At 38.1% G+C, this 14,146-nt stretch overlaps 1 protein-coding gene across 1 annotated transcript in view; it reads left to right on the top strand.

The window, feature by feature from the left end:
- ZNF407 (zinc finger protein 407) overlaps nt 1-14,146 on the top strand; it is a 530,175-nt gene that overhangs the window by 361,794 nt on the left and 154,235 nt on the right. Inside the window, exon 7 of the mRNA XM_048507663.1 lies at nt 6,868-6,988. Coding sequence (XP_048363620.1) covers nt 6,868-6,988 — 121 coding nt within the window. The remainder of the gene's footprint in view (nt 1-6,867; nt 6,989-14,146) is intronic.

Genomic DNA, 14,146 nt, shown 5'->3' with positions numbered 1-14,146 from the left:
GTTGGGCAGCTAAATAAGCCTCCCCACTCCCTTCAGCCTGGAGGCATTAGGTAGATTGATATCCACTAGGAGAGCTTTTCCTCTCTGACAGATGTTTGACAATGGGGGAGTATTGACTTGGATGTTGAGGACTCTCTGATTGTTTTGCTTTTCATGGTTTTTTTTTTAAAAAAACCTTTCCTTCCATGCACTGTGAGAAGAGTTACTTTGAAAGTAGAAAGATATGAAATGTTTGCTTTTGATCTTGAGTTCAGTTGATCTGCACAATTTTGTTTGGTAGCAGATTTTCTGGAGGAAACCTACTCGAACATTACCATTTTTTATTACTTCAGTGACAGAAGAAGAAAATGTGTATATTGTTAGAAAGTTAGTCAGGCACAAATTCCAGCTTCTAATGAAAGTGTGCAGAGGAGGTGGAGTTGTCTAAGAAATGTCCATAAATTTCCGTAAGAGATTCTATAGGTCTGTATGACCCAAACGTCTGTGAATTAAAATGATAGTTAAGATTCACTCTCTTCTGAATTAATTTGGGCACACGCTTTATCCTTACACCCCAAAATTTATCTTTGGGCATAGCACCAAATGGTTTCGCATTGAGGTGTATCTCACATATGTGAAGTCAGAAAATCTTGTCATGAATAACCAGTTGTGGATGAATGTTAGTTGATTTATTAAATTTGCGCATGAGCAAAACTGAAAAAAAAATCACTATTACCTGGTTTGTTTGTTTGTTTTATATATCATAGCAGATGTCATTTTAGAGGGGACATCCATTTTTGTGTGAGAGGACAGGGAATGCCACTTGGTGACTGCTTTTCATTTTTATGAATTCGCAGTTGAGCTAAAGGTTTTTCATCTATTAATCTAAATTGTTGGAGTGCTAGTTCCTATGGACAAATCTATTCCAGCTGTTGCTGGAGATTTGCTTGAAGGAACAAAGCAGGATGCCATTAACCTCTGCAAGGACATCCATCTGTATATATCAAATCTTTCTTATTTGCATCACCAGCAGCTGCCTTGTTTGATCCTTTTTGGATGATGATTTTTTATTTCCATTATCACTTTTGAACAGTTATGTTTTTCATTATTTCCAAAGAAAGGCATTAGCTACAGTTTATGGAAAGCATATTGATATTGTCCCCACTACCTGTGCTACCATCTGGGCTAGGGGTTGGAGTATCACTTTTAAAATTGCCTTCTCCAACTTGACTGGCCCTCTTGTCTTCCTGGCCCCCTCCCTGCAGGATCTTCTGCGAGCCATTGCCTTCTAGCTTCTTTGGTGCTCTGCTTGGCTGAGGTCCTTGGCTGGCCTGCCAAGCCATTGTTGGTGAAAGCGACGGCTGCCACACTGACAATTGATGTCCATTGAGACTTCTCTTCTTCCTGCTGCCCTGAGCTTGCTGCATTGCTGGGTGATGACCTCATTCCTTGGCCCTTCAGCTTCTGAAAGGGACATTGGGGCTTGCTTCTTGTCAGGGAGTTTGGTACACTGCATCGCATCCATGCTTTATCTTCCTACCTAGCTGGGATTTTTGCCAGGTGAGTGGGGAGAAGGCAGGGCTTGTACAGTATCAGTCTTTGTGGCAGTAGTGTCCAGTTCATCTGGGTGTGGCATGGAAGCCACGGAGTGGGAGGTAGAGGTCAGGTTGGGTACAACTGTAGTCACTTTAGTGATCATGTGTAGTAGCCACTGATAGACCTGTATGTGAATCTGTCTAATCCATCTTTAAATCTGTGCATGCCTATGGCCATCTCTCAATCCTTTGGCAGCGAATTCCATACTTTAATCACTTGTCATATAAAGAAGCATTTCCTTTAATCCTTCCTGAATCTACTGCCTGTCAGCTTCATTGGCTTCTAGTATTCTGAGAGATGGGAAAAAATGTTTTCTCTGTCCACTATCTCTGCCCTGTGGATAATTGTACAAATTTCTATTATGTTTCCCCTTAGACATCCTTTTTTGAGACTGAAAAGTCCCAGACTCTGCAGCCTTTCACCATTGTAAAGGTGGTGCAGCACCATAATAATCTTGGTTGCTCTTTTCTATACTTTTTCCAGCCCTGCAATATCTTTTTTGAGATGACGTGATATGGTGACCTGAACTGTACACAGTATTAAAAATAAGGCAACGCCATAGATCTATACAGGAGGCATTATAATATCAGCCATTTTATTTTCAGTCTTCATAATTCCCAGCATACAATTTGCCTTTTCACAGCTGTGGCACACTGGTTTGACACTTTCATTGAACCATCCGCTATGACCCCAAGACTTCTTTCCCTCTTAATCTCAGCAAATTCAGAACTCACCATATATTTTGAAGTTGGCATTATGTGTTCATGTTTGCTTCATAGTTACTTATTACGAACTTGTACAAATAATCGAAAGAAGATTCATGGAAACATTTTGCCAAGTTATTAGTTAGTGAACTGTCATATGGTAAACCAAATAATTCTCATTAGTGAATTTTTATTTTTCCATAAACCATCATTCATTGAAATATTCTAACGAGTAAAATTTGATTTCTGCTTGAGGTGAAAACAATCCACAGTCCATTGAAAGCTTTATAAACAGAGAAATGCCATTTTAAGGAGGGGATCTGAGGATCAAATGAATGGTCTGTGTGGCTCTGTGATACAACTTTTCTTCCACAGCCACTAATATTGTAATATTTGGGTTCTGTTAGCTATTGCTATTGGTCCTTGGGGCTTGCATCATTCCATTCACCTGTACAAATTCATTCTCTCATCACCCCTGTACTGAAGTAGGGGATACTCAGTCCCCAGCTCCCATTTTTCACAGCCATTCAAATCAGCAACAGGATAAAAAGTTTAAAAAAGAGTTTCTGGTGATTCCTAGAGAGATATAATTCTACACTGTTGTTGATAGCCATCCATTTATATCCTTCACTTTTAACAAAGGTAGGAGATACATAGACACTATTGTTAGCTACAGCTAACGTTAATGACAATCAGTGCTGCTGAAATAGTACTGATACAGGTTCAAGGTCCTCTACTAAGTGGCAGAACTGTGTTCCTTCACCCCCAGCCTCTGTCTTCTAGCACAAAAATCCCCCCCAATCATATCACCACCAATCTTATCTATAGTTATAGGTCATGCCTGCATTAGCACTAGTCATGCTTGACGTTATCTAAGGTTTAGAATTTCTTTGTGATGTTCAAACATTGGTTTTCTGTGCTTTTTTATTTTCCCTACAGTATTACAAATACCTAAATCAACTTTGGCAAGTTTACATTTTGCTTTCAGTAGTTCATTTCCCTTTCAACTGGGGTTAGAGTGTAGGCCTCATACCAAGTGTCTGGAATTTCTGCCGTTGTGTTTTTAAAAAGTGAGGGAAGGGTGATGGACCAATGTAACTAATAGAGGAGGACAAACCTTACAAAAGCAGATATGACCTTCAGGAAAGTATGCAGCACCTGACGTATCTGATAAGACAAGCTTCATCTGTGTGGCAGTCCTGAGGCAGCTACCATGAACCTATAGAAATACCTAAGCAGTATGTGTCTCTGTTCTGATAGTCTCATGAATTTTTGAAGACGGCGGCTCATACAGCCAACACAGATCCTGTTTGTATGAACAGTTCCATTTGCTCATTTCAGCCCTGCACATCTAAGCATTTATAGGTCAACGTAATAAAGGGAGAAAATTTAATAATATATGTGTTTTTATCCAGATGAGTGGCTCACTTTGCGTTTCTATTTCTCATGTGAACTGCTCTTTGACTTTTAATGTGCAGTTACATTACTCGGCACTGAATTTAATGTATAATGTAGCCTCTTTCCTTTCACCTTCCCCCACCCCAGTGACAAAAAGAAAAATACTCTGTATAAAGTATAACTAACCCAGTATGCTTTGTGCCTTTTCATTAAATGCTTATTAAGAGAGAATGTGATTTTTGAAGAGGATCTGTATTACTTGGATTTGTATTACTTTTTTTTACTTCCAGCAATGCCGATTCTTGTAGAAAGGTTCAGAATTTAATTATACCACATTTGCAGTGATAAACAGTTACAGGAAGTAACTTTTGTAGATCAGCAGCCATACTTCAGTGAAGATTATAAACTAGAACGTTCCTTCTTGACAAAATAATATGAGGACTTTAGTTCTCCAACTCTGTTGTTATGTGCGTATGTACCTTCTGCACATTCAAAGGCTTCCTCTTTCACTTCAGTGAAGAACAGCTGTCCCCATGCAATTGTTTGAATGATCAGAGCTACCCTACTAACATGAATGGAAAAATCTTGTCATCTGGGGGCTCCGTATATGTACCACTGCTCTTTTAGATCATTCTGGATTTTGGGCTTGAACTCCTTGTTTTCAGTTTTTCATTGTAAACAAATCAGTAGATGATGAATATGTGTGTGCGCGCATGAAATACTATATGCACACAAAATGAAAACTAGGCTTTTTCAGGTGTACTTTCTCAAGTAAAAGAAAAAGAAAGGTTTGTCCTGTATTCACATGCAAGTATGTGTAATAATAATGTGTATAATAATGAAGAAGCTTTTGTGTATAATATTTTCAGGGAGGTCATTTTACATTCAGGTAAATCTAATAATATCCCCCACATACAAGCATCCACAGGTTGCTATATTTACCATATTCTCAACTGCAAAAAAAAAGCATAAATAAAGCTGTTTCTGTCATTTAAGACTCTGTGAAAAAAAATTATTGGTCATTTTTTTTCAAATATATTATGCAATCCTTATTCCTAAAGTGAATGTGTGTGTGTGTGTGTGCGCGCGCGCACACACACACAGAAAGTTATACATAATCCCCTTGTTATAAAGCACAGTTCTGGTCACTCCTTAAGAAGAATTTCATAGATCCAAAGCAATACTGAAAAGGGCAACCAAAATGAAATAATAGCTTGAGCACCTTTCCCTATGAGAGAAAAGTTGGGTGTTTTAAGTCTCCAAAAAACAAACAAGAAAGCAAACATCTGAACAGACAGATTGGAGGTTTATAAAATGACACAAGGTGTAGAAAATTGGATAAACTGATAGAACTTTTTATCCTTATCTATGTACTAGAACCAAACTGATGGGCATTGGAAATAGGAAAGAGAAATATTTCACACACTACCCAAAAGCTGTGGGATCTGCATGGACTAAAGCCAAGTGGTGTGGGTGCTGTAAAATGGAGTGGATTAGGTGACATTAAATGAAAAAGCTGATTGGGCTCAACCCATAATTAGTTTATTAACTGGTGTAATTAACTTATAGAATTTCTTGAAAAAAGTTACAATGGCCATGATATCCAAACTATGCCAAAGAGAAACAAACTCTAAACTTTACTATTTGCCAAGAAGTCCTTAAAGAACAAAAGATCTTGAAGAAATTCAACCTGATTACTTTTAATTGTAAGGCCATTTTGCAGCCTATTATTTTTATGTTTATATTGCAACAATATAACCAGAAACTAATAATGGGAGATATGAAATAATAACTGTAAGATTCTAATTATAAATTACAAAAGTGTGTAACTACATCTAATATTAGAGGATTGTTGCTTTCTATGTGGTCAAAAAGAAGCTCTCTGCTTTGTTTTGGATTTTTTAAATGAATGCTCTCAAGATGTTCTCATTGTTAGAGCTTTAGAAAAATTCCTGAAGGCATGACACTTGAAATAAAACTACGGGAGTTGATGAACTTGCTAATGAATTGTAATAAACCTGCCTGAAAGGAGAAAATAAAATAAGATATGGCAGAAAACCTTGGAAGGATGGATGAGATATTGATCAATGCAACTATTGCTTGCTTCTCTGCAATATCTTCTTAAGAGGTCATTTCCCTTGTGGTCACCTCTGCTTTATCCCAAAATGCATCTGTTCCCACATACTCATAGTTTAGAGGAGTAATGAAACAAAATTTGAAAGTTTAATGTGTTGCTGCCGCTATTACTTCCACCCGGTGTCTTCAACACAGATTATCATATTAGGGCTATGTGCAAATTATTTGTAAATGTGCAAATTGGGTTATTTAATATATTCATAAACTTGGCAGTTCTGCTTTGCTAAAATGGGAAATATATTTATTTAATGTAGCCTTTGAAGGAATCAGTTGTACATTGTTAGCAGAGCTATTCTTGATCGAGAGGAAGAATTGCATCATTTTTAGTTAATACAGTTCTCAGTTCCATTTCTCCATCCTCTGCTTGGCATATGACTATTACATTCATTTCAAGATATTTTTTCAGTTATATTTTGATAGATATTCACATACATCTTATTTTTATGAATCACTGAACATGTGCTCAGATTGGACGTTTACACAGTCACACCTGCCAAAGACGTGTTGGCCCTAAGGTGAAAGGAAGCATTCCCATTGTGTATACGTTGAAATTTATTAAAGACCAGTTTTTGCTGGAGTATGAATCCCCTATTGGTTTCTGTTCTCCTGATAGGTATTTCACACGGAGGTACTTTACACTTTCTCCTCAAAGTAGCTTCCCCACAAGATTCCTGAACTTCAGTTTACACTCATATAGTTTATCTCATCACTACAAAAATCCCATTTACCTCCATAGTGTATACTGGCAGTCAGAAAAACCTCATAGAGGTATGTGGTGAATGAATCCCCAAGGACAATTCTCTACACATGGAGCAGCTACCCTATAGAAGCATTTTCTTTTTTAAAAATTGTGTACTCAAGTAAATTGGAACAAGAGTTGCATTAGTGAAGAATTAGTCACTAAGGTTGGTAATATGTGATGCAGGGGATCAGTCCACAAATATTTTGTGCACAAAATTTCATGCATTTCTGTTAGAATTTACCCTTCAGCCACTAACAAATCTTACTTTCTCTATTCTACCTGTAAAAATGAATCCCTTTCACTGTCTTTCAGGAGAGAAGCCATTCAAATGTGATGAATGCAACTTTGCTTCTACAACGCAGTCCCATCTGACACGGCACAAACGTGTCCATACTGGAGAAAAACCCTACAGATGCCCTTGGTGTGATTACAGGTAATTGGAGCCAAAATATGGGTGATCTGGTGGAGTTTATACAATTGTATTACTAAAATATATTAACGTTACTTTCTCACCAATACAGAATTAAGCAAGTTTGGGCACAGGAGCTGTTGTTTGCCAGATACAGGAAGAAAAACAAACCTGTTCTGAAGGCTTTTGATGTGAAACATTGAAGTGAAGTGCTAATGCTATTTATTTCACAGGTGCTCATGTGTCTGTTAGAATTCTCTGTGGAAACGAGGCTGAGCTGCATTGCCTTTTCAGATCAGCTGCATTTTTGAAAAAAATTCTTGGTTGAGCTGCAGCCATGACACTAGAGAAGAATGTCCCCCTAAGAATTCAGCAGCCTCACTGTCCATTAAGTAGGTTAAATTGAAGCACCTGCCTGTTGTTTTAGGAACACTGATGAGAGCTTATTTTTTCTCTCTTTTCATGAAAAATATTGTGAATGATTCATAGTCAGCAAGAGATACCATATTTTCAATTAGGGAAGGGCCTGGATCCCTGTGGATTTTGTTACCTTTGAAATGAGACACTGGGAATGTCCTTACTGGGCATTGTATGTATAAAACACCGTCTGGTCGTTAGATGCTTCTTTTTGCATGTCTGGAAATATTAATACTAGTACATCATTATTATTTAATTTTGTTTAATATCAAAGCTGCCAGTTCTTTAGCTGGTTGTTGGCCTTTCATTACAATTTGAGCCTCACCCAAAGACCTAGGACATTGTAATGTATCTGCGTATTTTAATTAATTCGTTTATTTATTTATTAGAGAACAACAAAAATAATAATTCCCTCACTTTATGCAAAGATCTCTAGGAGGCTCGCACTAAAATCAGAATAATAAAACATACCAATAAATACAAAAATAAAACATGACAATAAAAATATCATAAAATTAAACCCAACATCCACTTCTCCAAACCAGCAAATGTAGAGGGGCGTCCAGGGAGCCTTGTTAAATGCCTGGGTGGAGAGGAAAGTCTTTGCTGTGTGCTTAAACCCATAAAGGGTAGGCAGCCAGTGAATCTCCGAGGGAAGACTGTTCCAAAGTCTGGGGATGATCACAGAGAAAGCCCTTCCATACGCTCCAACTTCCTGCACTTCAGTGTACCACCACGAGTTCCTCCCCCTGTGATCTCAGTGCCAGGCAAATACATAATAATATACATTGACTAATCTTGCTGCTTACTATATATTCTGTTTCAAATCTACCCAAGAACAAGCCAAAAAAAAAACTGCTTTCAGTGCTCTTTAAAGCTGTGCGGAATAGCAAAATCCACTTGCAAACAGTTGTGAAAGTGGTTTGAAAACGCATTATTTTGCGTGTGCGGAAGGGTCTTAGTTTAAGTAACTGCTTTTGTCCTGTCATAAAGGCTTCTGCCTCTGGAACTACCTTATGATCTGTTGTTCATTGAACTCTTATTTGAAGGGACCAGTGTTCATTTATTTTATAGTTCTATTTAAAAACCCCCGATCTGTATGATATCTGGTGGCTGTAGGATTGAAATTATTTTGATTTAAACTAGAATCATCTTAGTAGCATGTATTTTGATCAGTAAAATGCTGACCTCACAATAGGCATAATACCGAATAATTTTAAGTCATAAATTTTACCTTTTTTAAAGAGCTGCATATTTTGCAGCAGCATCACTTCACAGGTTACCATATGCCATTGATTTTTGTGTTGTATTGTTCCATGCTTTTTGTAAAATAGCAGACTGAAGGTAGCAAAGCAAGGATTTTTTTTCCAGGCTAATAGATAAAAAGCTCAAACTGCCTGGCCTGCAAATTGCATTAATTTTATAAATGCACCTTTCTAAAAATATGTCACTTGTGAAGGATATCCTACAAGCGTCAGGATAAATGGCATGCATTTTTAATACAATTATGTAAACTAAACTAAAATATTTTACATTTATTATGCATAATAAACTAATTAAACAATGCTCGGTAAGGGATTATAGCATCTGACATCAAGCACAGAAGGATTCATTGTGTGGATTCAGCAACACCAGCATTCTGAGTTAGGGCGGGTGACTCTGTAGAGACCACTTTTCTCTTTTTGGACAGCTTCCCTGGGGAGTTCATAGTTCCCTTTTATTTTGTGTATGTTCATACTTTGTAAAATAAAGACCAATTTATAATGCGCTCCAAAGTGGGCAACAAAGTAATTAAAACAAAAGTGTCATACAGATAGTCTTTTAAAACTGAACAATCTTTCAGATACTTTGATAAGTCAGCAAATGCAGTATGGCCTGTTATTTCTTAGTTTAGCTTTTATTAGGTTAAATGCTGATTTTACATAATTATTTATCAGAAGTGAAAAAATGCCCCACAAATATTGTAGGGAGGGGGAGCTTTGTATGAAATAGGTGGTGCAGAAGAATGCATGGTGTTAAGCTCAGTAATCTTCAGCTTTATAGCACATGATGACAGATTGAATGACCTGTCTCTTTATTTACAAAGATTACACAGATCCTGCCAGGACATTACACAGGTCAAGGCTATATGAAGCCCATAGTCAGAGAGACTTGCTGGGCTGAGCTTCCTACCATTGAAGTATATTTGAGAGCAAAGATACAAGGAATAGTCCTGAAAATATTATTCCCAGATAATTTAAGTGAAGTCAGTGGGCCTAGTTTAAAACTTGATGGGAGGATTATCCTTCACTGTAGACTTGTGTACGGTGTAGAATAGAAACCTCAAGGAGCTCTAATTTTCCCTGTGTATTAGATGTGTAAAACATCAACATCAATTTGTAAAACATGAATATACTACTGTAGTGTACATTACAGGATTTCTTTAAAAATATCCTCATTACAACTCTAGCATTGGATGCAAAACTTCTGTTTTGCTGTTGTATTCATATTTTACTTTCTGTACACATTTAATATCCCTCCACTGTGATTGGTATTTTGTATATCAACCTAAGTTAATTTTTAACTGCAGTTACCAAAACGTATTCCATCAGAGTCTCTAGTAGAGGTGGGTTTTCAGCAAAGCCAAACCATCACACCCTCAAAAACTACTTTATTGGTAGTTTTTGAGGTCTTTTTCACCGGGAAAAAATAGTTGCAATTTAACAGAGCTAAAAAGTCGATCCCAAATACTGCCAATTTTGAGGGACATTATTTGGGGTCACTTCGACCCCACCAAGAATTGGGGAGATCCCCTTTCTTTCTTCCCTCACTCCCTCCCTTTCCCCCTCACTTACTTGTTGGCTGGGCCTTGGAGATGGAAAACAGCACAGAGCTGAACAGTGGGCTTGACTGGATAAGGACCAGCATTTAGGACTGCACCAGCACTGTCTCCAAAGTCCACGTGAGTCTTGGAGGCAGTGCAGAGCTGACCTCTGGGCTTGGACAAGTTGAACCCAGTTCTACATTTCCTATGCCCTCCAAGACCCACGTGGACTTCGGAGGCAGTGGTGATGCAAAGCTGGATGTTGGGCCCAGCCAAGCCCAGCATTAGCTTTCTGACACCTTCCACCTACAAGACTCTCATGGACTTTGGAGGCTGCTGGAATTTCTCAGGTTTGGGGTTAATGGTCCTGGAAAAATGTCAATATCCAAAAAAGGCCAAGATTTCTTGAAAAAATTCTGGTCTATTCAACCCAAAGCCAAAACTTACCCCCCAAATGGTATATACCTCTAGTCTTTAACTTAGGAATTGGAGGAATTGTTGACAGGCCATTTAGTCTTAGGGAGAATAGCATGCCACTTGCACTGCTTGTATGACATACTTTCCCAGCAAAATAACATCAGTAGTAGCATTCAGAGAGGCTCAGCTTCTTCTTTGATGCCCTGTTAACTTGGCCATAGGCAAATGTCAGGATGGTGACTGGTTTATAAAGAAATCTGTGTGTTTATTGGAAAGCATGATTATCCCTTAACACACAGTATGTTCAGCGCTGAAAATTGTGCTGCTTTTAAGAAGTAATTCTATAGACTTTATATAGTGTGCAGTTCTGTACCAAGCTCAGTGCTTTTTATTTTTGCTAGTTATTTTTCAAACTCTTACTAGGCTTTGTTTCCTCACAATTACAAGTCCCATTCCATTGGCTGTCCTTCAGGAAGAAAGACTTATATTCTAATAGCAACGTTGGCCAAATCTTTGAATACTTGAACCCAGTGAATGGAGCTGTAAATGGGCAAGACAGATCTTTCTACAAACATGAAAATACACCCAGGTTTGCAGGAAAAAGGTTTTTTTAAAAAAGAAAAATACATTGGCAATTTAATTTTTTTAAAAAAAATCTGAAAATGATTAAAGGATGCCTGCAGCTTTAAGCAACAGGTTCCCTTGATGGCTGTAGCTAGACAGCCACAACATTCCAAACTTCATTTTCTGTCAGTAAAAGGCAGGGGAAGAGAAAGGGTGCTTTTCAGGCTTATTTTGGCCTTTGAGGGAAGACATATTGGGACCAGGCCTATCTATAGTTGCTAGGTCTAGATTGGGAAAATCCTGGAGACTTTGTGGTGGAGTCTGAGGAAGGCTGGATTTGGTGAGGGAAGAGGCCTCAGCAGGGTCTAATGCCATAGAGTCCACCATCAGAGCAGCCATTTTCACCAGGGGGACAGATCTCTGTTATCTGGAGTTCACTTGTAATTCTGGGGGGGGTCTCCAGGTCCCGCTTGGAGGTTGGCAACCCAAGGCCTGGCTGCAACCTCTGGGTGACTTTCTACTACCTGACATTACTCAACTAGGCCTTTCTTCTTGCTACTGTTCAACAGAAGCTGCTTCATGAAAGCCAGTGTGGTGTAACAGAGCAGTGGTTCTCAACCTTCCTAATGCCACGACCCTTTAATACAGTTCCTGATGTTGTGGTGACCTCCAACCCTAACATTTATCCATTTTACAGATGGAGAACACTGATGCAGAGTCTTAGGCAACCCCTGTGAAGGGTCGTTCAACCCCCAAAGGGGTAGTGACCCACAGGTTGAGAACCACTGAGTTAGAACTTCAAATTAGTGTGTGGGAGAACTAGGTTCAAATCTCCTCTTGCTGTGGAAGATGACAGAGATCAGTTTCCCTGGAGAAAATGGCTGCTTTGAAGGGTGGAATTTATGGCATTATATTCTGCTGAAGTCACTTCCCTCCTCAAATCTCACCCTGTCAAGACTTCGCCCCCAAATCTCCAGCAATTCCCTAACCTACAGTTATCAACCTAATTTCTCTTCTTTTCCTTACTTTTTCTTCATTTTGCTGTTCTCCATTCATGTTCTGCTTTTATTCCTGTCTCCCCCTTCTAATCTCCTCCTTACTTTTGGTTTTAACTCCATCTCATCCATCCCAGTTGACTTCTTAGATCTTATTTAACAGCCATACAGCAGCAAATCTTCATTAATTTTATGAGCAGAAAATGGGAGTTACTTTTTCCCATGATTTGTCCAATAAGTAAAAGGCTGCTTCTCTCCTCCCTCCACCCCCTTTTTTGCATGATAATGGAATGTTAGTCTGTCTTAGTAGTTACAAATGAGGAACAAGCTTAGTTCAGCTTCCATTGCAAATAAAATGAAGGCTGTCTGCGGATACCTGGGCCAGGTTGTTACAATTCCTTTCTTTTATTGGGTCTGGAACTCCCACAGTCATTCCAAAGCTGGTGGCCAATTTTGAGATACCTAGTTTTGTTTTTTGATGAGTTATGCCAGACGCAATTGGACAGGCGGATGGCCATGAGGATTCTTTCAGGATTCTAGATGCATCAGTAACAACCAACCAAATGATATGCTTTGACTCAGGGGCCCATGGTGGTTCTCGGCTGCCCTGGACGGGAGAGGGCTGGAAGAGATAAAGCAGCAGGATGTGGGTTTCTGATGCCATTCCACATTTGTGTATGTGTTCCTTCATTGCACAGTCAAAGATTGGGCTGCTTTCTGACTTCTAAATTGTATTTTCTCCATTCTGAACAAAAATGATTATGCTGTATTTAGCAAACATGGGGAGATGAGGATGGCTTTGTTGCTCAAGCAAAAGAAAAGCTACAATATTGTTGCCTGTTTGCATAGCTCATACTTTAGCTTCCATCCCCTCAGCTTTTTTCTTCAGTAACAAAGAACAGCTATTGTTAGTATATTCTTCTGTCACCTTGCAAAGCAGCTTTCTTAATAATACAATACAGTGTTCAACAGTTTTCCTTTGGATTTTTCATGAATAAGTAGGAATTGTAGCCTTAAGAAGAATTACAAATTGCTTTCAATTAAAACAAGTTCAACTAATTTTCTGTATTCAGACTTAAACTTATTTAACAAATAAACTGCAAGTTTTGCTGTTGTTGAATTACTATATGGGTACAGTTTATTTGTGTGCACAATATACATTGTGTTTTGTTGTAGAATTAAGGAGTAAATGAGTACTGGGTAGCTCAGTAATTAGTGTAGCAATTTTGAAAACAAAGTAACTTTACTTGTTTCTGAATAGAACCAAAACAAACATGTTTGTTTTTAGTTCAGGGTCATTTGGTCTCAATTCCCACCTTTGGTCTCAATTCGCATTTTAAAAAAGACAATGGTTATCATTGGGGATGGTCATTCTACAAGGAATATCTTTAGACAGTCCCCGGTGTGGTAGTTAACGTTTGCTTCTGTACATATTGTGGTAGAAATGTAAGCCTTACAAAGGAAAACATAAACTATATTTTGACAGTACTATTTTGGCAGTATTCCCCAAGTATTTGAGCTATTATCATGTAATGAAGTTGTTGTGTGTGTTTTTAAAAGTTCTGTGTTGGTAAAATTGGAAACTTTTTTTGTTTTTGTTTTCTTTTTTGAGTGACAAGATTGTAGAAGCAAAACATTATTATATTTCACTCTTCTTTCCAAATCTAAAGAAGACATAAAAATGGATTTAAAATACACTTATACAAACTTTAAGGTTGCTCTCTACTAAATCATTGGTCTCCTATTCAGAAGTATATAAAGTATTAAAACGTCAGCTTTTAGACCAGTAATTTTTCTAACCTATCTCTAGCAGCCAAACAAACCTGCTCTCCCTCGCAATTTTTAATTTCATTTGAGCAGGGACGGATATCTCATTACTTATATTCTTTAACCAATCCCTGCTCAAAGAGAGCTCTCTCAACTGCTAGATTTAATGTCATGCCATCTGCCTTGTTAAACGGCAGGTTTAATAATCTCAAAAAATCT

This window comes from Sphaerodactylus townsendi, linkage group LG09 (assembly GCF_021028975.2).
Source record: "Sphaerodactylus townsendi isolate TG3544 linkage group LG09, MPM_Stown_v2.3, whole genome shotgun sequence".
Classification (NCBI taxonomy): Eukaryota; Metazoa; Chordata; class Lepidosauria; order Squamata; family Sphaerodactylidae; genus Sphaerodactylus; species Sphaerodactylus townsendi.
Note: the sequence above shows the minus strand (reverse complement) of the source record. Positions and strands in the feature narration are given on the sequence as shown.